Here is a 23,621-nt window from a genome sequence, read left to right as displayed (position 1 = left end):
TGCCATTGACGCCAATTGGTAAAATGGGAACCCCTTTAACTTCCGCTCAAGTGCCATGACATCAAATACACATATCTTCTATATATCTTTCTAGTTAATGATTGTGCTCGATTTTGTAATGAAGTTCTCTTACCATATAGTGCCTTTGATATGGAATTGAAACTGATGTTGTTTCTGGAATCTTATTTATATACTCGTATGTGAAGTGTCGCGCTGATCGTTTAATATATGCTCGTACTTTTGGAATTATGCAACTCTTTTGACCCATTTGGGAAACAATAACAACAACAACCCCACCTGTCTTTCTAGCTCTACTCATTTGTAATTGTTAATTGAAAAAGTAAACATTGAACTGAACTTTTTTTATGATCATTATACCAAACAATTTTCCCTATTTTCGGAGCTGCATTGTGTGTTGCTGTTGTTGCTGTTGCTGTCATTTGAACTCACACTTCAACTTTGAAAAATGCAACAAAACGAAGTGAAAAATCGACTTCAACTCGAATGCTGCACTCAATTCATATTTCTTTTGTTGTTGTTGTTGCTGTCATTTTGACAACGGCTCGAACCCAAGAGGTGGGGGGTCTGATAATAAAAGAGTTTGGCTGGCGCCCTATATTTTTGTGGCTATTACGTATCTGTGAAAACAAAAGCTTCGCGCCACCATGATATTAAACATTAATAATAATGTATTAATTGGAGAAGCAGCAACCGAACTGACTCAAATATTTGTAGCTCCCAGAAACTGACGCTGAATGAAGAACAATTATAAGGGATATACTTGTATATTGTTCTCAGCAACATAATATCCTTTTCTCTGCCAGTGTAGCTTAAACGATTGGCGAAATGTAGTTGTAATTCGGGACCAGTTCACGCTTTTCTACTGGATTTGTAAAATGAAGAGCGACAGGAAATTTTTGAATAGGTACAATCGTTTGTATGGAAGGCGATGAGCAAGATGGTTCCGCTAAATTGTATACAAAACTGTTCCTAATCCAATATCCGTTACTGTAAACAAAAGCTAGGAGAGATGCTAGCCCTGACACGGGTTCTATAAAACATTCTTATGATTAGTTTGAATTATTATGCAACTTTTCCATTTCTTCAAGACTTTCCTTTTTAAATAAATAAAAAACCGAAAATAAAAAGCTTCATACTCATTATTGAACAACTATTAACATTTGTTTGTTTTAAAACCGATCTTTAAAAACTCATTTAATTTTTGCATAAGTATCGTATTTTTGGGACTGTCTCTAGAGATAGTTTTCGTTTTGTCAGATCTGTACATTAAATTGTCTATCTCTTATTAAGAATAGTCTAGCTAGAATACATTTCTGCATCAAAAAATATATTCAAATACGATCCATATTTACATTTTAGGTCATAGAAAACGACTTAAAACATTAATCACTGATTATGATTAATGATGTCACAAATTCTTCCTTCAGTGTAATACAAGTATGTGAGTTGCGTTTCTCCAAGTGTATGGCTGCTAATATGTACAGACTACATGCTATATATGCGACTTAGACTTCGACGACAATTCGAAAGTCGCTGCCCATTTAAATGACCAAAAAAGCCAAAATTCAATTACGTATACGCCGCTGAAGCCGAAGCCGAAGCCAACGCCTTATTTGTGAGGCGCGCGCATCCTTTTCACATATTTAATTAAATTTACTTTCAAAAATACCGCTAATCATTTATCAAAGCAGAAACAAAAACAATAGTATGCAAAGTTTTATTTGTTTTTGTTTGTTTTGATCGCCCGATCGCTTACAGCAATGTATAGTATGTATGTATAGCATGTATGTAGTTATGTATGGTTATAGCTTTGTCATGCAAAGCATACGCCAATCGTACAGTCCATTCCAACTATAAACCTCCCACACAATTCTTCAATACTTTCTATAGATTTGTAAATCAGGGGGAAACCTGCGAACCTGCTTTGGGAATCTATGAACATGGCAAATTCCAAACTCCGTAGGTATACAAATCTTCAACATGATGAGAAGATCAATTCTCCGTCCGTCTGTATGAACACTGAACACTTTTAAACCATAATGGCTAAAAACACCAAACTTGGCGTCAAGACTTTTCTTACAGATATGCTTACTAAGTCTACAAGAGATCATTATTATACAAGTATATAGCTACTTTAGTACGAGAAACGTTTTGTTAACAAATATATTGCAAGTGTATGTGGTATTTGAAAAGCTTTTATAATATATTGGTGCAAAAATCACAAAATACAACATCTTGCAATATTTATCGATTTTCGCACAAGCGATTGCATTTTCTTTGATCATTCGATGTGAATCGATCGATTTTTGGTATAAGACAGAAAATCGAAAAGCCACAAAACAATAGGCGTTAATCCAACAATCCAAAAATTGGATGGGTCCTTTAAGATCGTATTCATTTTTCAGTGCTTTGCTTTTGGTTTCAATTGGAAACTTATTCCCAATTTTCAAAACCTCCAGTTCTGCAAATTTTCATGCTTTCGAACGCTTAGATAAATGATGATGATTGTTGGGTCTGCCACGCCTGCTTCTGAGTCGTAAGTTCAACTCAATGACTCCATGATACCTTTATCTGCGCTTATTACGGATTCAAAAATCGGGCCTTGTGTTGCAAAACTAATGAAACATGGTGGAGAAAAGTTGAACAATTAGTTCGCTGTCTGCCTCGTCAGCACTCATCAATGGCAGTAATTAAGTTACAAACATATAATATGTATATCTGCCTAATATCGGTGTATATATATTATCTGAGTGTGCGTGCATGAAGTGAGCAAAAATTACCCGAGACTGTTTTCTCTGCTGGTTTTGTTTGTTTGTTTCATTTGGTTTGCTTGTTTTAATTCGCCAATGTGTGTTAAGTAAGTAGCATGTGGATGGATAGTGGATGGATTGCCGCTTAATTAAGACCTCGTCATCGAGCCGAGTTACATAAATGGCCCAGAAACTAACGAACGGTTACATGTCCGACTGTCTGACTATCTGTCTGTCTGTCTGTCTGTCGAAATTAGCCTTTTATTTGATTGTTGCCAACATTATGTTACATTATTTTTCGATCTTTGCAATATTATTTTCAATATGAAAACAATTATTTTTGCAAAGAGAAGGCAATATGCACAGCTCATTAATGCTCAATATATTGCATTCAATTGTTGTAGACTTGCCCAAATCGAAAGTCACGAAAGTCCATAAAAATATTCAAACATGGAAAATTACCTTTCGGCATATCGTTCTGAAGGCTGAATCGAATAATCGAATAATGGTTGTTAATATCCAAACACCATTACATTTGTCAGATAATTGAAATGAGAGAGAATGCAACTTAAAAGTGGCTGAAGTGCTGGTGGAGAATGGGTTGGGCATATCCGCTCTATAGGCAGTAAGTAGGATGATTAAGGGACTCCTGCTGAGATTACTTAGCCCCCTGTCTGTCTGTCTGTCTAAGAAAAAGTGTCTGCTGGACAAGTTGCTTTGAGGTTAAGCAGTTTTTTTCCTCTCTTTTGCCAAGCGACACCATTCTCCAGAGGCGGTGCAGATTGAAAAATAGGTTTAGGGCTACATAGTAAGATTTTTGATGGCCTCCCACAGGTTATAGTCGGTAGTGTAGTGCTCTAGGATATGACTTGACCTTATCCTTAAGACAGGTTTTCAATTCCAGTGACCACGTCTGGTAGTCAAGCGGGTGTCTAGGCTTTACATAGGGATCATCTCTGTCTCACTAAGTTCAGAGCCCCGGCTTTTCAAATTAGTGGGACAGGCAGCAGAGAGTTTGGGTTGTGCGGGTAGTGTTTGGGTTCTCTCCCATGTGGCAAGAATTGTCATTGTTGTGCTTAATAAGTTCTATGAAATCCTTTGATAAGCTGTTCGAGCAGTCTGCAGCTGTAGTAGGAACATTCAACTCCAGATCTGACAGAAATATATGTTACTAACAAACGCTGGACATTAAGTCGGTCTTTTCTCACTAAAGCATTTATTATTTTCAACCATATTAATGGGATTTTTTAAAAAATATTTTCTAAAATGCTTAGAACAAGAAAGTTTTCAAATTTTGACAATGTAAAATCGCTCCTCTTCATTCGCGAAATATCGTCTCACTCGAAGTGTCGTGATGATGTTATTGAGTTGTGCTGATGATGCTATCTGTAGATTAGCTCTGACAAATTGTCTGTCTGCCTGTGCGAAAAATCTGTGTAATTGCTCGCCAAGACTGTTTTGTTTATGACCCTTATAGCCTTGGCCCTATTAGTAGTTGGTTGGATTTACAAGTAAAAAGTGTGGGGAACAACTTTTTGCAGCTTGATATTAAGCTCTTAAGGCATATTCAGCCACAGATGGATGTGGATGGGACGGGATGGGTCCATTAACTACACACGGGTATACTTGTAGTATATGTTTAATGAGGGCGTCGGCACGACTCCTCCTCCTCTACCTTCTTCTTCTCCTTCTTGTGGAAACACTGATAAGTTTGCCGTTCAATTGAGTTTAACGCCAATTAGTGATAGTCGTACTCAAGTCGTAGTCGGCACAAAGAGCTGCGTGTCTGCTGGCCATTGGATGGAGACTCTCTGGTGGCACTAACCTGACAACCTAGCACCCAAGAGCTTTATGAGGTTACATTGTACTTGTAGTTGGTGTTGTTGCTGGAGGCTTTTAAGTAACCGACTGCCACTACGGCGAGTGACTGTTATGTTTTATTTATTGATTTTATTTGTATAACTTTTGTGCAGTTGTTGTTGCTGTCGTTGTTTTTCTTGTTTCTGCTGCCATTGTGGCTTTGTATCCCATAATTATGTCAGCTGCATTGCCACAGTCATAAATTTTCGCCGTGTTTTAATGTGTACCCCACACACACACTTATATACATACTTACATACTCGTATTCCTGCCTACCTACAGCTATGCAGACAGGCAGACAGACAGACGGACAGGCAGACAAATAGTCGGTCCAATATTACATCGACTGCTGCGCAAACAAAGCACCTTTCCCATATCCCATCGGCCAATCAGTTTATTGCAAATATGTGTACACTCGTATATTAAAGTTAACACCATTACAAAGCTCTATGCCTGCAACACCAATGCCAATGAGCATCTGCACAGAAAACCATAATAATCTTTAAAGGCTACCTATCTAGCAAACAAAACTATAAAGGTTTATGTTTTACGTCTGGAAAACGCTCACTTTCATGCCCAATTACCCCAAATGGGGGCATATTCTTTAAATCAATTCAGTGCCAATGCATATCTGCACAGTAAACGAAAGATATATTATTGCACCAAAATAAGTATATAGCGAACGTATTTAATCTGACTTTAGAATATAGTGGACCTTTAAAACCCCATTTATATTAATGAAAAAATATGGTTACGATATCATCGTAACAAGCAAAAAAGTGTTCAAGCCGATCATTTCTAAGTATGTGTTAGGGAACTATAAAAAAAAAAAAAACGTAGAAATACCAGGCTTGGTTACAATCGAATCATGCTGAGAGCTTCAGTTTTGAACTTTAACAACAAAGATATTCGAAGAACGAGAACTAAGCATCAAGTGGTTTGTTTTTAACATAAAAAACAAAAATATTACTCCCTTTAAATATATTATGAACTCATGCTTAATATTAGTATATACTATATATAATTTTAGGGCTAGGGTTCGCTTCAATTTCATAAAAATATTATGGTTTATCAAAGCATTGTTTGCCTTTATTTCTGCATTAGAAAGAAAGCAATCTATTTAAGAAGGAAGTACTTAATGTTAAAACTATACAAGTATACCAATATGTTGATTAAAAGTAACATTTTCCCATTTCAGTTATTTCTAGTTAAATAGCGTCCGACAAAAAGCAATGCAGAGTGCTGTGCTGAGACCCCATAGAGACGTTTAGTTCCGAAATATATTGTTGTTGTAGTATTTAGGAGTCTGAAATTAACTAATAACGAAACTGCAAAACGAATTAACGTTTACCAACACTGCGACACACGAGACGGCGCAATGGCCATCATTGAGGCGCGGCCCTACAGGCCCTTTAAGTCCAGCGAGGAGTATTTGGAGGCCATGAAGGAGGATTTGGCCGAATGGATGAACACATTATATCCCGGATTGGGAATCAATGCGGATAACTTCATGGATCGCCTGGACACGGGCGTTGCACTGTGCAAGGTGAGTCTTTTTTAGACCAGAATAGTATTATTTATGTCGGGCAGCTGTTTTTCGTTCGAAAACTAAAGTTTTTAAAAGCCCATAAAAAACAGAGGCTGTGGCACACATTTCGTGCACAAGTGGGTGCAGTGATTTTCTTTCCGTTCTTCCCCCATCACAGATTTTTCCCCGTTTTCCTCTTTTCACCTATTTGCATGCGCTTTTGAGGGCCATAAAAAGAAATTCACACATGCAGCTGATTAGTGGGCGGGCCGCTCATTGATGTGCCACTACCAGAGGTGTTAAAAGCTTATATTCATTCTCATTTCAGTGTGCCTTAGCACATAGCCTTTATACTGCCATCCAAGAGGGGGGGACTATTGCTTTAGAATCCAAGTCCGGCCATTTAATCGCTTATTCTTCAAAGCAAGGTGCCGCAAATTGAGGCAACTCGTCAACTGTTGGCAATGCAGCTAAGCTGCTCTGTAAATGGCATATCCAAGTGATGTGCTCAGCTCTTGGCTGCTCTCCGACAACTCCTCCTCTTTCGACATGCATTCATCCTGTCCTGTGCCGAGTCAAAGAAAACGTATACACTTGAAGATCAAGTGCAAGTGGGGGATTGGTTTCTCTCGAAGCGGGCGTCTTTCATTTCCGATTTCAGTCAAGTTTTAAAAAATCAAAAAAGCTAAACTTCAACTACTAGATCTGTACTATATACCATTCACAAAATCTATTTCCGACGTGGATTCCAAAGGAGTGACGAAAACAAAAAAACAGCACAACTGTTGTAATTAAGGTGAAATTGCTTTCATTCCATAAAGCTCGAAAGTAAACATTGATGTTAATGTGCCTCGATGCATCCAATCGATGTATCGAGTGCTGCTAACTGTTAGAGTTCCTTTCACCGTTTTCGAGATTAAATTGTCCAACAGCTTCTCACCTGCACTGTGCACGAAAACTTATGTCAAGATTTCAGCTTCCTAGCTCTTACCATTTGGGCTGTGAGTTGATCAGGCAGCCAGGACAAATCTTTTTTTATATAAATTATTTTGTTAACATACCAAGAAAGGTCCTACTCTTCTATAATAACTGAGATTTATTTAAAAGTAAAAAAAAAAACACTATGACATACTTGTGGATTTTGCAAATTGTAGTTTGTATGTCTGACCAGATCTTTACACAGACAACCAAATTTTAGAACAAAGCAAATGCCACTATTGTAGGCAAGATTTTAATATTATTACTATTTTTCAAGAACTCGTAAGTGTAAGAAGTTCCTTACAAATGATGACATGAGTCAGTTGGACTAAGAGTGTTTTTATTAAGCCATAGCTGGGGGTTCCAATTAGAGCAATAATTAACAATACCAACATTAATAAAAGTCTAGCTTGGAGGCGACTGTTTGGTACAACTGATTGGTTTGGCTCTCACTGTAGGACGGTTTATTCTTCTTTCCTTATTCTAGGTTTTACATTAGTGTAACCCTCTAGTGTTACCTTTAATACTAAAATGCAATTGCATGAGAAGAGAGCATCTTAACACTAATACTACTTACAACAATATCACCAGTTTAATATTATCACTTTAGAAAGGTAATACATATATATGTGGAAGTCATATACCGCTTTTCCTAATCGAAGCATTATCGAAAAACGAAAAACGTTTCTCCTTTATTTTCTGCGAGTGCCTGTTCCTTTCGTCCTGTACAGCTCTTTGATTTTTGCGCCTCCTGCCACTATCCATATGCCCCTATTATAGGCCACATTGCGAGGTACTGCACCTGCACTTTGTGCGCTCATTGAGCGCAGGAGGGAGATGGGGGGTGTGGTGGGAAGGACGCTGAAGTGCTGCTATGCTGCTGCTTCTTGTGGGGTTACTGCCGTACATTGAGCTCCTTTGGGGCCGAACTACTTTGGATTTACTTTTATTTCTGCACTCCATAAAGGGATGAGGAATGCACTGCTGAAATGCAGCAGTGCTGTGAAATGCTGAACTCTGTGATAACGACGAGCACCTAAGTGCTCAAAAGTGCTCATGAAAAATTTTAGATATATTTTAAGTGTTAAACATAGGTGGCATTGAATTGACGTTCTCACTTCGAGGCATTAATATAGTCATTCACTTATTTGTTCTCATCGACTACGGACGTGTTGAAATATATTTGTGAATATTTTCTTTTTTTTCTCCAAAAAGTAAAAAAGTGAATAATTTGAAAAAAGTTTCCAAAAGTTTAAAGAAGTTTAAAAAAGTCTCGAGAAATTTGAAACAGCTTGAAGGAGTTTCAAGAAGCTTAAAAAAGCTTGAAATAGTATCGCAATATGTTGAAGAACGTGTATTGTACTAGTAATACGACGCCGGACAAATCGCGGCATGAGATTTTGGAATGGGTAAATCGTCTGATTCGGAGCAGTATCCGTAGAGTTGACGATTTTTGTACGGGCGCCGCGTACTGCCAAATCTTCCACTCGCTGTGTCCGCAGGCGATTAATTTAAGGCGCGTCAAGTTCATGACCAACATAGAGCACGAATATATTCAAAATTTCAAGATACTTCAGTCGGCTTTCCAGAAGGCTGGAGTCGACAAACAGATACCGATTGAGAAGCTTTGCAAAGGACGTTTCCTAGACAATTTGCAATTCCTGCAATGGCTAATAAAGTTTTACGAAGCCAATCAATCGCTCAAACCTGAAGAATACGATGCCTTAGCTGCCCGAGACAATATGCCAATTGGTCGTGGTCCGCCTATAAGTAGGAAACCCACCTTCGCTAGGGCATACAGTTTGATTATGGAGTCGGAGTCTACTGCACCGCAGAGTGAGGCTCTGCTGCGAAAGTCGAAGTCCGATCTGGTTAAGTCGCCGCCAGTCAAGCGGCCCGTTAAACATCCTGGGCAAAAGTTGGTAGCGAAACAAAAACCGACTCAATCGGTTGCTATTCAGAAGGCATCTCAAAAAATTGAGAGTTCTTCAGCACAAAAGAAGAAGGGGCCGATAACATCAACCGTAGCTGAGCGAGCCTCTCGCCAGCCAGGTAAGAAAACGGGCATTCCCACCCCTGACAAGAAAAGGAAGGCATCAACAGAGAAATCTGCCGCCACCGCAGGACCATCCGCTGAAGAGGAGCCCCCAATCGAAGGTGCTGTCGACGAGAACGAGAAGGCACTTCAACTCTTGCAGAAACTTCAGCCTAAGTCCAAAGTGAATGAGGATGCGGCCTTTTGCAATGTTCGCACCAAAATAGGACCACCTCCGACAATGCTTAAGAACCTAAGTCCGCAACAGATTAAGCTGCTGGGTACGGTTCTTAAGATGCGATCTCCAAAGGAAGAGAATCTAAAACCAGACACCCAGATTGAGCATCTAAGCGCGAAAAGGGAAATGGTCTTAACTCCAGAAGTAAGCGCAAGTCGTGCTTCTTCTCCTTCCTCAGTATTGAGCGACTCATCTCTGGATGAAGGTCCAAGTGGCAGGTCCGAGCATTTGACGGAACTAGACTCGACTGTTCAAGGCAAAGTAGCTAAAGAGACGTGTTTAACGCCTGTCTCGCTACTGGTGAACCAATTCGATCGTCTTACCTTAATTGATAAAGGCCCACTTGATGGCGATAGCAAGAAAATCGCAAAGCAGACAGAACCAGATCCCACATCGTCTCAAGACAAAACAAAGGCAGTCTCTGACGCTATTGCATTGGTCCATAAGGAAAAAGGTGCATATAAGTATATGGATATCATGCGTATAAATTAACAAAACCGCCTGCATTTTTTGTTTTAGCAAAATCAAGTCTCGAGACGTCGAAAATCAAGAAACCTACTTCATACAGATTGAAAGAGGAGTCTGGTAAATTGCAAAGCACTGCATAAGGCACAGAAAACCAAAAAGCTAATCCCTTCCTAAAATCCCAGCAGGCTTAAAGCCAATTTTGAAGTTCGTTGGTTCTAATGCACCTTCTGAAAAGAAAGAAGAGACCAAGCTGCGTACGGATGTACCGGAAACCGCTAGTCCCGAAAATCCACACTTGGTTGCAACAACTAAAGGTATTTCTAGATAACTATTACAGCTCAACAGTTAAGCCCATTTCGAAATTTTTAGCGAACTCGAGTGTCGACAAATCAATGATTAAGGAACCTTCTAAGGTTCCAGAAAATAAGCTTAAAACGCTTCTTGGAATCCCAACCGATGCCACGCCCTCTCAGGCTCGTGAACCGGACGAATTCAAGTCCACTTCTAAATATGTCGATATAAATGCACTTTCTAAACAGAAAGAAGAGACCAAGCTGCATGGGGATGCGCAAGAAATCCCTTTAACCACGGAGATCAATACTAAATCGAGCCAAATGGCAACAGTTGAAACTTTCGAATATTCCAAGGAGAATGAAGGTATTTCTGTGGGTTCTAGTAATCGACAACTAAAACAATTCTGGGGTTTTCCAGCCAATTCCTCGATTCTCAAGGAATCGAAGACGCAGATATCTGCTAAAGCTACGCCGTCATTCAAATCGTTAGAGAAGTCTGGTAAAGTCAAGAGTTTTAGAAAACTGAAAACACAACCATTCAACCATTCATTCAACTCCTAATAGATCCCAAGTCTTCTCATTCTCGTACGAAGGCCCAAGAGGTCTCGTTGGCCGAAATATCCCAGTCTTTGGGAGATCCAATTTTAAATCTAGATCAAGTGTTATTAGCTGAAGGTATCTATACTGATTTCTTAGCACTGAACAACTAAAAACCTTCTTGGAATCCGCAGCTAACTCAAGCGTAGAGCAATCAAAGCCCGATAAAGCCCTTGCCGCTCCTTTGTTTGAAACAGTGGAGGAATCAAATCAATATACTGCACGTTCTAATGCAACTGTCGAAGTTACAGACGGTCCAAAAGATTTGGCACCCGAGCGAGTTAATTTGAAAGAGGGCATCTTCTATTCAGACTCTGAACATCCTTCAGAAGCTCGCATTTTGTTCCAAAACCGGGAAAAATACAAATCGTCATCATCGGAGTTTTTCAATTCACGCAGTGAGAGCGATAATATTTCTTCCCAATCGTTTTCCGAGAAACGCAAACGATTCACATCAATCGCTACAACAGAAGCATTTATGTACGACGATTTATTCGATCAGTACAACAGGACAGAAGCATTTGAAGATTGCGAGTTCAACGAACTTCCGGAAGAAACTCTTGCAGCCGCTGAGGCACCAAACTATGAAACTAATAGCTCGTGTTTAAAGCGCAAAGCCACTAGGGTCTTGTTTTCCCAAGAATACGAAATCTACGCCACGTCTTCTTCAACGGAAACTCCGGGCCTTAGGAAATGTAATCTGGCTGAAAATACGAACCCAAGCCGTGAACCATCATCATTCACCGAACAGCAATGTTCAGCCATTCCGGCTGAAATAAAATCGGTCAGCAACTCTAAATTAGCTCCAATCGAGACCTCCGACAAGAATTCGCAGAACACACGTGCTTATGTGGAGTCACATGATCTCGCAAAACTATGCAACAAGTTTCAGGAAGTAGCCAAAAATGCAAGCAACAGAGACGATATATTTAATGCAACCAGCTGGCGGAGCACTCCTTTGTCATACACCTCAGATGATGAAGATGGTGAAATTTTAAAACCGGATGCAGGATCGTCTTTTAAGACATATAACAAGGCTCAAATGAGCGATGATCTCAACGCGGAATACGAGAACAACGATAATGGCTCGCCGATATCTTCGCAGTCGGATTCGTACCAAGGCAGCCGGAAAGTAAAGGCAGATTTGAAAAAGAGTTATGCGGTTGACGCAAATGAGCCTAAAAACGAAATGAGTTCTTCAATTGATTGGGGAGTCGGTCCCATGGCAGACTCAACCCATATTGAAGATATTTCTATCAAATCGGCGAGTCCTTCTGGATCATCTAAGGATGTAGCTGCCGACTTACACAATCAATTCAAAGAAATGTCGGTATCTTCAGATTCAGAATGTGTTTCTGTGGACTCGGATGCTCTCTTCGATACATTCAACAACTCGCGAAAACTGGCCGCAGCTTTCAGGAAACAACTTGATATGACATCTGAAACGTCCAGCTGGCGGAAGGTAGATTTGCCATCTCCCTCAGGCTCAGAAGCTGACGAGTCTGAGGAGTCTCACCCAGACTCGCTTCTAAAAACCTACAGCAAGCCCGAAGCTAAAACTTTGGAGCTGGGCAACGATGGTGTTTCGGCGCTATTTGAATCAGACTGGGAGTCTCTGGGGTACGATGAGAAAAGTGCTGGCAATCAACACGATAAATATCCAGAGTCCCCAAAATCCGAGAGTTGGACTAATGCAACAAAAAGCTCCCCTGCAGGAAAGGAGACATGGAGCTTAGAACAGAATGATAACGCTTTGGCTAATAACTCGCAGATGCGACGAAACTTGTCCTTTTATATAAATATGAACGATTTACCAACCCAAAAAAATGCTGAAGAGAATTACCAATCGAAAGCCACGAAGCAATCAACTCGTGCTTCGAATATCAAAGTCATTCCGACGACATACAACGTGAATAGAATCAGAACATATATGGAATTATTTCCCCTGGCCGATGAGTACCCACAACCACCGGCTCCAAAAATCGAAAAACGTAAAACAGGTAAACGTGAATTGGATGCTGTTCTATATAATCCACCACTATATCAGAAAAAGCGCCCATGTTTGAAAAAATCAGAGTCCAATTCCACAATTTTCGATCCGATTGAAATGCGAGACCGCATGAAGAAAGCACTCGAGGAAAACTTTGGAAAATATCAGCCACGTCCGCAACATCCGCAACCAGGGCAGCAGCCTCAGAAAAGCGAGGATAATGGGGAATTAACTTCCAAGAGAGATGCCCTGTATGCCGAGTTGGTGGATCTACAGGCAACCCGACGTGTATTGTCCAAAGAATTGGGATACTTCTACGACAAGATCGAGCGCATTAATGCTCTCTGTATTGCGGCCATGGATCAGGGCGTATATAGCTCGGCTATTCTAGACATTATCTATGCTCAGGAGGAAAATGTCTGGAAGGAGCATGGCACTCGTTAACACCGATATTTACATCTTTAGTTTAGTCTGTTGGTAGTCTTGTTGAACGAACTTTTTAGATTGCAAATAGTAATGCTCATAGAAGTCTTAAATAGTGTTCTACGATCCAATGGATTAATGGAAAATACGGGTAAAACCAAAAAAAAGCATTCATTTCGTTATCATTCTCAACAAGACTGCAAGTAATTTGTCGTCCTTTTATGGCCATAAAACTGTATTATTTAATAATATTTTGACTAAACTAATCAATGGCTTTATTTGTAGTTGGCACTGCTAAATCAGAAACCACTGCAAGTGTTTTAAAATGCAAGCAGTGTTGGGAATCGTGTCACAGAAGATGTGCTTTGGGTGAAGGGGATTTATCGAAGCCTTCTGTTCTTGTAAAATGGGCGAACTTCTTATTGTACTTGGAAAAAAGTGCGATGCAACCTCCTTTTTTATTTGCCGTGCAGTTCTGTTTTCCAACTCTTCTTGACCAAATGGAGGTCGACCGATCCGATCGCATTTGTTCTATAGGGAGTGTTTTTGGCCGTTGTTGTTTGGTATTATTATTATTATTTCTAAATGGATTGTTCACAGCGACGGCTGTAGCCGAGAACGGCTTGCGAATCCCTGGATTTGTCGATTTAAATCAATTCCACAGTACTTGTATATGAGGAACTGTCGATGAAATTGGAGTTATTATAAGTCTGTGCTAGAGAAGGTACATATGTATGTATTTGTCAGTGCAGTAAAGTGTTTTGTTTTAAAGAACTCTTAAGACATATCACTTCTATTAGGCGTCCAGCCAAGTACCCTTATATCTTCAAAGATATTTGGTCAGCCAGCAGTTACCAAGTTCATCGAAAGGGCAAAGGGGAGGGTCAAAAGGGCAAAGCGCATGTGGGAGAGTATATTTGAATATTAATGAAAAGTACAAAGGTCTGTTAAATAAACAGACAACTAATTAGAAGAGAGCAATCAGTGGATATATACACATATAGTATGTGTAGGAGCTGATATATGCGGACAGGCAAGCCCTCCCAGTGGAGTAAAGTGCAACTCCTTAGCGAATTCCATTATGCCACTTTTAATTACCGATGCGTTACCAGCCTGCCTGGTCGTGGTCGTGGTTGTGGCGCATGCCATAACCCCAGCCCAGTTCCAGCCACAGGCCCCCTGCCTTTGTGTTTAATACCCTTCGCTGAAAAGTGTAAGAAGGGTATATTGTTTTGGTGTCTACTCGACGTAGCCACAAGTAATAGACCAAAAAAAAAACATATGTACGCATGTTAGTATCCATGTTTTTATCATACAGAGACAAATCAAAATCACGATGTCCGTTCGTCCAATGGTCGTCTGTCTGTTTCAATCTCCACTCCACCGACAATATGGGAGTTATCGGGTATATATTTGGCAACGAGCCTTCTTTTTTATGGACACAGATATTTCTTCAATTTTGATCAAATATTTCTCAACTAATGTGATTTTGTTTTCCAATTCCTACAAAATAAGAAACTTTCTCAAATGAAATTCAGAACCATTGGACTTATTAAGAATACAAATAGCTCCCTCAAGCTTAGGAAATATAACTGGGTTTGATTCAATTCCACAAATCATTTTTGTATACAAAGCAATTACAAGCGAGTAGAATACCGAGAATATCAAGACCGCTTCCTAGTCGATCAAATAGATAGATAGGTAGAACTGGGTAGACAGTAAAGTTTCTATGGAAAACGCTTCCCATAATCAAGTGGCCTACAGTGAAGGGTATATTGTTAGCTCCTTCGCCTATTCCTCAGTACGATCGTTGCCCCCCACCTGTGCGCCACCATGACGCAGAGTGGTTGTTGTTCCTGTTGCTGTGATTGTGGTGCTGAGTGGCGCAGCCTGTGGCTACTGGCGCCAACACTGCTCCAAAGCAGCCAACGAATACCCGAATGAACGAACGAACGAACGATTGTCGTCACGCTGGAGGCCAATAGCAAGACCTCAACGCGTAGACAATTTGTCTTCAGTTGTTGTTGTTGTTGTTGGCGGCAAGCTAAAAGAGACGACGGATGCCCAGATCCAGACCCAGACCTCAGGCCCCAGGCCCCAGACCCATGCTCAGACCAACTGAACGCTGAAGACAGCCGAGCGAAAAAAATAAAACAAACGGAACGAACGAACGACTAAAAAAGGCATGAAGGAAGCAGTTAGTGCGGAAGAGCGGTGGAGACAGTGACGCAGAGAGAGAGAGGGAGAGAGAGACGGGGAATTGTTGTATCGGGGAATCAGCATCGGCATCGCGTCATATATCGCGCCTAAGGGTCTCCCGCAGTGTGCACAGTTGTATGTGTTGTTGTTGTTATTGTTGTTGGACTGGGAAATGGACTGCCGCTGCAATTCCGAAAGTAAAAGCATACTCTTAACAAGAAAGATGCCGCTCAAAAGAACACCACTCGTTGCCGTATTTACATTCCATTCTTAGACTGTCTTTAAACCATACTACTTGTATATTGCTATATTTTGACTATTATTTATCATCTCGTTGTTACTTAGGTCCAAAAAAACCAGCCTGAAGGCCTTCGTTGCTCTGGCTATACATATACTTTTTATATGTATCAAATTTTGTGATTTAGGATTAATTAAGTATTGTGCTCTTTACAAAAGATATGGCGCACATTTACGAAACAAATTTTGTTAATGTTAGCGAGTAGCCCGTTGCCAGCTGTGTGATATAGCTTATCGGTTTTATCGGATTTGATTAAGATATCTTCATAGAACTGTTTCCTACTGAGAGTAATTTTTACTCTGATCGCTCTCAAGCTATATACATGGGTAATGAGACTGTACATGGATAAGACTTTATGCCACGATTGTTGTTCCTAGCTGTTATGGTTCGAAAGTTCTTGATGTTCATACAGTCGAACAATCGAAAGAACTTGCGTAGATCATTTCGGTTCGTCTCGTCTTGTTGATCATATATGTGATCTCCATCTGCCCGTTAGGCGCATTTGGCAATAGACTCTCTACCCTTCACCCTTCGGGTACAAGGTATTTTTGAAAATGTTGTCTAATGCTGTCGTTCAACTACTTATTTCTAGTGTGGATTGTACTTGAATGCGTATAAGAATTGTTCTTTAGTTTCTTAAATCCAGTAAGAAGATATACAAAAAATTCGTTGGGATCTAGAACTCTACATTGTTTTAATTAAAGAATAATTAAATTGTTGGGATGTTTGACTAACCAAATTATAAATATTATAATTTCAATTTTTCGTGAATTATTGAAATGCAAGTTCTTCTCGAATTTTTTGATTGATTGCCTTTATTTCTAAGAACTCATATTGTACCTCCCTCTAATCCGCTCGTCCAATGTAAAGCGAAGATGCGCCAACTAGCCCAATTTGTTTTTGGCTGTTGTAGGGAGGGGGGCAACAAACACTTGCACTAGGACTTTCTTTTTAATAGGATTCCCTCCACAGCCAACCAATCTTTTCCAGAGTGTCTTTTCTGAGAGTATCCCTGCATTAGTTGGTTTAGTCTCTTGAATCTGTTCCGAATACGTCAAGCCAGGATTATGTTTCTGACTCCTAGGACTGACTCTCCTAGGAGGTCCGGTCCCTTACCCTTGGAGCAATTGGGCTGCTCAACAGTATTGGGCGAAACAGTTTCTTCAGAATCTCCTCCGATTACCTTAAGCCAGGAGTGTCTTTCTGACTTCGAGTCGCCCTCCTCTCTTAGGAGGTCCGGTCCCTTACCCTTGGAGCAATTGGTTAGCTCGTACGCGGCACGTCGCAAACAGTTGCAATCACTTCCATGACGATGCTGTGCAAATCGTGGGCTTTCTTTGATCTTCTCACAGTTTGCTGTCCTTAAATAAATGCAATGACGCCGCATCATACTATGGCATTTATTTATTTAGTCACACACGCGCTCGTTGCGTCACTTTTGCTTTGCGATTTGGCACAAGACGGGACGGGACGGGACGGGACGGGATGGAACGGGACTGGCTGTCTGTCGACTGGGCGTGGACTGCTACCAGGGACCGACCGGAGCGGAGCAGCCTCTTTCTGGGCGCTGATGCTGCCGGAAATGTCATAACCATAAATTTAATTTTTGATAATTGTGCGTGTCGCGAAGCGGTAATGGAACTTTAATTGAAACTCTTGAGCAAGTTTCCAGCACTTTATTTGTGGAAACATTTTGCCAAACAAACGAACAAACGCACGCATGCGAACCAAGAACAAACAACAATCTGCTAATACAAGTACTCGCATATCTCATTTGAGATATCGCTAATTTCTTAATAATTACCTGGCATTTTTGATATGTATTTACATTTAATTGTCGAGTGGAGATTGCTGGAACAGGGAACGTAGCTTCAATTTATACAATACTGCCTTGTTGATTCAAATACTAAACAAAAATTTTGGATGCGAATTGAGGGTGGCGCCACCTATATGTATATATTTCATTTAAAACACTGGAGGGCTTTTCCAGCTTCTAGTTACAATTAATTTAATTGTTGAACCAAGTTTATGGTGATGTTTCTTATTTCCTTCCAAGATTTCATGATAGGTTCCAGAAAGGTTCCACAAAAGCACAAATAATGTACCACATGTCACCCACAAGTTTCCATTTTAAACATGTTGGCTCACTGGAAGCTTAATAATTGCGTCTGAGGTGATTTGATTCAACGATCAGTCAAGATTTTCTATTTAATTGGTGTTTCAAAATACCATTTTTATAGCACTTGGACTACGGCAAGGTTTCGGTTTTGTACGAAAACCAAACAAATTCTCGGAATTCTCACAATTTTGATCAAATTTTTGGCGTAAAATTTAATTATGACTATTAATTAATAAATATTTGAGTGATTCGCTGAACCGAAATGTTTATCCTAAAAAGGCATTTTCTCATGATAAAAGTAATCGTAAAGTCATAAACCAACCTCCCGAGGGAAATATCCATCCAGCCATAAATATGCAACAGTTTTTTATCATTTTATTGGATACTGAAAATCTAGAATATTACAACTGGTTTTTCCTCCTTTTATAAAAGTCATTGCTGCTTTAGAGAGCAACCTGTATGTGAGAAAGTCTAATTTTCTTAAGCATATATTCCCCCTTAATAAATCGGCATTCGGGTGTACGAGTATGTATGTGGAAATGCCGTTATGGCTTACAGCATTTATTGTCATACTATTATTAGGCAATTGCCGTTTGATTCATTTGCGGCAATTAAGTGATAAACACAAGATGCAGCTCGTCCGTGCACCATGCAACCAGAGCAATCCTTCATCGGCTGCCGCATTGTTCTGTCGCCTCGCACGTCCGTCCCCGTGGGGTGTGTCCAAGTCGAAACAGACAAACACTTGCCGCGCCCTGATTGCCACATAGATTGAGGAAAAGAAACTACAATGCGCCACAGGCGGTAGGAGCGGGTTGGAGATGCCGCTAAGAACATAATTAAAAGCAAGGCTCAATTCCATTGAATTTTAAATAGAAATAAATAAATAATTCATTGTGTAAAATTACACAGAAATAATGACTATTCTGCCAATCCATAACATTTATTGACACTTTTTTATTTTTGGGTAAACTCATAAGCGAGTTCTCATTTCTCAATAAAAACAATATTAACAAAAAGATAAGAAGACTCTGCACTGAAACCCTAGTATGTTGTTGCTCGATTTACCATTAACTTAACATTAAAATCTCTCTTGCATTATAAAAGCAATTTTTAAAAAAATTCAATAATTAAATAATAATTAATTATACTTGTAGCATCGCAGATGCTTCCCTTCGCCTGTTATATACCTTTCATACTCTTATATACCTTTCATACTCTCGTACATGATGTAAAAATGTAAATCGGTCGGTTATTTTTTTTAATTACACTACTGCCGTCAAAATTCATTTAATCGAATAATTAAGAGGAACTCTTTTAATCTCAATTGGTACGCAACTACGATTAGCTCCACAAATATTTGAACATTATCCATTAAATAATCCTGGAAGGTTTAAGAACGAAAACTAGTAATTCTTAAAAGCCTAGGACTTCCTATATAGCAAGGGTAGGGATTGCGTCTATTGTTTCCTAAAAATCACATTTCGGGATTTATTGGTGAAACAACTTGATGATTAACATCGTACACGCGAAATCTATTAGTGTAGGAATTATATAAGAACCATATTCAATATTGTTCAAATCTAAGAATTTATAACCTCAGTTTGATGATTGATTGCTTTTAAAGTTACTGAAGATTTATTCATTTCGTCTAAAAAAAAATAATGAACGAAGAGATTGGCCAAAAATTCTCTTATATCGATTCCAAATATGTATCGATGCTTGAAAACCGCAACTGTGTAACACTTAATAGCCTTAATTTTCCAACACTGCTCGCACCTCTTACAACGGTGCTGCCATCCAACGCAACGGATTGACTGTTAATTTTTTTGCATCACACAATCAACTGATTACAAATTTTGGTTAAAAGAGGAACTTAAAACGGCAAACGACAAATTTGGACTGTCAAAAATAGTACAATTTGAGGTTCTGTAACATAATGGCACCACGGAATTCGCGACGTAAGCTGCGTTTGAGGGGCTATGCAATTAAACGTGCTCTGCAGAAGAATCGAAAATCCAAATCGATGGAAAAGCGTTCGATGGAAAAAGTGTCGCCAGTGGTGCCGGAACAATTGCGCTCCGCAGCGCTGCGCGTGCAGGCCCGCAGTCGAGCTCGTGAGCTGACACCAATCGTAGCATCATCGTTGGCGAGCCGTTCCTCTTGGAGGAATAATGAGCGCTCATCCAGAACCAACACTGAGCGCAGCTCCTCAACTTTCTCGTCTTCGCCCAAGCGGCGTGAGTTGATTTTCGATTTTCGCCGTGAGCGTGACGATAAGAATCGTGTTGAATTGGGGCGCGACAAGTCATGCAGTCGGCCACGCAGTCGCAGTCCGCTACGAAAGTCACGCAGCGGCAGCAAGATTGCTAATTTAGTGGAGTTCAATCGTGGTTTTTACGATGAGCATCCGTACACGAAGAGCCGCCACAGGAGCGTCATAAACGCCTATCGTGAGGAGCACGACATTTTTGTTCACATTAGCGGCGGGCACCGCCGCGATGCAATCTCGAAGGGATTGAAGCCCATTCTGAGCTTCTTGGAGGCACCGTTCTCGGAATATGTGCTTCACAAGCTGCGCCGCCAAAACTTTGACGGGCCAACACCCATTCAGGCCCAGGGCTGGCCAGTGGCACTGAGTAGCTCCAATATGGTGGGCATCGCTCGCACCGGCGCGGGCAAAACTTTGGCTTACATCCTGCCGGCTCTGACGCACATTAGAGCGCAGCCTAGTCTGCGCCGTGGCGAGGGACCCATCGCCCTGATTTTGGTGCCAACACGAGAGCTGGCCCAGCAAATCCAGAAGGTGGTCTTCGATTATACGGATCCGCACAAGGTGCGCAGCATCTGTGTCTTTGGCGGCTGCTCAACTACGGTTCAACTGAGCGCCATTCACCGCGGCTGCAAGATTGTGGTGGCCACGCCGGGTCGCCTCATTGATTTTCTGATCCAGGGCCAGATTAGTTTGAATCGCTGCACCTATCTGGTACTCGACGAAGCCGATCGTATGCTGGACATGGGTTTTGCGCCGCAAATCAAGCGCATCCTGGCGGACACACGTCCCGATCGCCAGATCCTAATGTGGTCCGCCACTTGGCCTCTAAATGTGGAGAGATTGGCACGCGGCATTATGAAGAGCTTTACGCTCATCAATGTGGGATCCCTGGACCTAACGGCCAACCCTAACATCACCCAAATGGTGGAAGTTTGCGAGGAGAAGGAGAAACTAATGCTACTGAAGAAGTTCCTCACCGAAATCTACGATATCAGCGACGAACCTGGCAAGATTTTGATCTTTGCGGAGCGCAAACGACGCGTGGACGACTTGGTTCAGTACATAGCCAGCTTCGATGTGCGCTGCGAATCCATCCACGGTGACAAGAGCCAGATGGAGCGTGACTTCGTTTTGCGTGACTTCCGGAACGGACTCTGCAACATTCTGGTGGCCACAGATGTGGCATCGCGTGGCCTCCATGTGCCCGGCATCAAGTTTGTTATCAATTACGACTTCCCCCACTCCACCGAGGGTTACATCCATCGCATCGGGCGCAGCGGACGCAGTAATACGAAAGGCACTGCCATCAGCCTCTTTACCATCAACAATGTCCGTTTGGCCCAGCCCCTCATCGAGGTGCTCCGCGAGGCCAACCAAGATATCAACCCTCAGCTGCGTCGTCTAGCCGATGTTTATAGCTCCAGTAAATGGCGTCGTCCGTTCGCAAGTCGGCGATAAGCATTACGCTCCAAAATTCCCAAACACACATACACACACACACACACACATATATACAATACTATATGCGACATGCCGGCTCAACTCAGATTGAAGAACTTTGTTAAATAAAGATTGACGAGCGCCTTTAAAAGACGCACGCCGAAGAGAGAGCAGTGGGAACTAAATACTTCTTAGTAGAACTAACATCTGGGTAGGGATCTGTTTCCCTGCTATTATTTAAAAAGCATTGTACATACATATATATTTCGTGTGCTTTTGAGCAAGGTAGGTTTTGTTTTTGCTGCTTGAGATGAATTCTTTTAGCTGCGCTCCTAGAGAAGAGAATTCGACACGCCGAGTCCACCTTCTCCTCCTAAATGAAGTAATCTGGTTTAGCGGTTTTAACTGAAAGATTTCGGGTTCGACAGTAAAGGAACTATATGTTAATAACTTAAACTGCATGTTCAAGTATCCGATAAATGAAGTAATCTGGTTTAGCGGTTTTAACTGAAAGATTCCAGGTTCGACTGTAAAGGAACTCTATGTTAATACCTTAAACTGCATGTTCAAGTATCCGACAAAAATGTTCGTTAGCAATATTCTCATCATTTTCTAGGCTCTTGAACTGATTGCAGTGATAGGAGGAGAGTTGTTCCAAAGGAATTGCCAGTATTGCCTTCACGTCTCAGAAACTAAAATAAAAGTGCATTCCTGAAGCTTGGTGGCAACTTTCATGTTCATGTTCATGTTGATGTTGATTTTCAGTTTAAAGTAGGCGGTCGACTCTCCGTCTGTTTATGGCGCCCATTGTGTAATGGCCGAATCGTGTGTGATATTTCTTTATCAATCCCAATCCAATCGTTTGCATCGTGACTGTGTCGTGCCTCTGCATACAATTTTATTGTGCCGGACTTTGGCGTTGTTGTCGCCATCGCCGCCATCGCCATCGTTGCCTTAATTGATTCTCAACTGCTCTTGTGGGTTCGTTTAACTTGGCTTACTTGACTTTCTTGGCATTTGGACCTTGCTTGGGAAACTCCTTTGCATACCAAGTGGTATGGATGGACGGTGAGTGCGTTGTCGCCTTTTAGAAGTTATTGCCACAATAAACAGAAAGAGCAATTGGCGGCGGAGACGTGAGACAATGCTGCAATTGTGAATTTTCGCTGTCTTTTTGCCAAATTGGTAACAGATTCACGCTTCTCCATATGGGAGTTACTCGAACTGCCGATTGGACTATAACTAATGGGCCAGACATCAGCCTGATGACAAGCTCATTTGTGTTTTTATAAGGAAGGGGCTCTCAACGATATTTTCTTTATAATTGAATAGTATCTGATTCTGATTTATATGTTTATTTGTTCTATTTATCAACTTTATTACTATTACAAAAAAGTGAGTTCTCCAATTGTTCCTAGATTATGCTGGATTATGGATTAAGAAAAAGTTCCTAATACCAAATTTAGTACAATAGCTAAGTAATTCAAAGTTTTTAATATTATAGTGCCTTCTTCACTATCACAGCGCTATAAAAAAAAATTTCCACTCTGCTAGAGTTGTAATGAACTTGATCTGCATATGGACGAGACAAACTCGTATAGCGCACACACATAAAGCATCTTTGTGCAAAATTTGAAGTCTCTATCTCTTATAGTCCCGGAGATCCAGGTGTTCATACGGACGGACAGACAGACAGGGCTAGATCGGCTCCTCTTGTAACGCTGATCAAGAATATATATACTTTGTGGGGTCTGCTACGCCTCCTTCTGCCTGTTACATTTTTCACCTCCCGCAAACCTAAGAGAGAACGCTACAGTCGAGCAAGCCCGACAGTGAAATACCCTAAACTCAGGTAAACTTCCGACACTGAGGTGTATTTCTAACCGTCCTGGTTCAAAAGTTCGTAAGGCTCATACAAATCATACATATACCTGTAATGACACGCCTTATTCTGTCCTTAATATATATCGAGAGGGGGCGGAAATGAAGCACCGTTCTGTGGAATTTTTTTTCTCATCTGTTGAACAGTTCCTACAACTTGGCTCCTCAGGCTATTACAGGAGTAAGGAATTATTTTCGGCTCGAAGGAACCCTTTCCCTTTCTGATCT

At 40.8% G+C, this 23,621-nt stretch overlaps 2 protein-coding genes across 4 annotated transcripts in view; both read left to right on the top strand.

Moving 5' to 3' along the window:
• Positions 1-23,621, top strand: part of LOC115633210 (GAS2-like protein pickled eggs) — a 102,660-nt gene that overhangs the window by 48,272 nt on the left and 30,767 nt on the right. For all 3 annotated transcript variants that reach the window (XR_003996327.1, XM_030530596.1, XM_030530597.1), the window contains exon 4: positions 5,830-6,177. Coding sequence is in view for 2 of the 3 variants with exons in the window: in XM_030530596.1 (XP_030386456.1) it covers positions 6,010-6,177 (168 nt within the window). In the remaining variant the exon portion in view is untranslated. The remainder of the gene's footprint in view (positions 1-5,829; positions 6,178-23,621) is intronic.
• LOC115633318 (ATP-dependent RNA helicase p62) lies at positions 19,737-21,569 on the top strand. The gene has a single exon (XM_030530748.1). It carries the CDS (start codon positions 19,737-19,739, stop codon positions 21,528-21,530), a length of 1,794 nt encoding a protein of 597 aa, XP_030386608.1. The 3' UTR covers positions 21,531-21,569.

Source organism: Scaptodrosophila lebanonensis, unplaced genomic scaffold, assembly GCF_003285725.1.
Source record: "Scaptodrosophila lebanonensis strain 11010-0011.00,11010-0021.00 unplaced genomic scaffold, SlebRS2 tig00001418-arrow-arrow-pilon, whole genome shotgun sequence".
NCBI classification, from domain to species: Eukaryota; Metazoa; Arthropoda; class Insecta; order Diptera; family Drosophilidae; genus Scaptodrosophila; species Scaptodrosophila lebanonensis.
The sequence above is the reverse complement of the archived record's forward strand: the minus strand, read 5'-3'. Positions and strand labels throughout refer to the sequence as shown.

What these genes read in the sequence shown, in the direction of transcription:
- LOC115633318 (XM_030530748.1), top strand. Translation starts at nt 19,737, where the DNA reads ATGGCACCACGGAATTCGCGACGTAAGCTGCGTTTGAGGGGCTATGCA.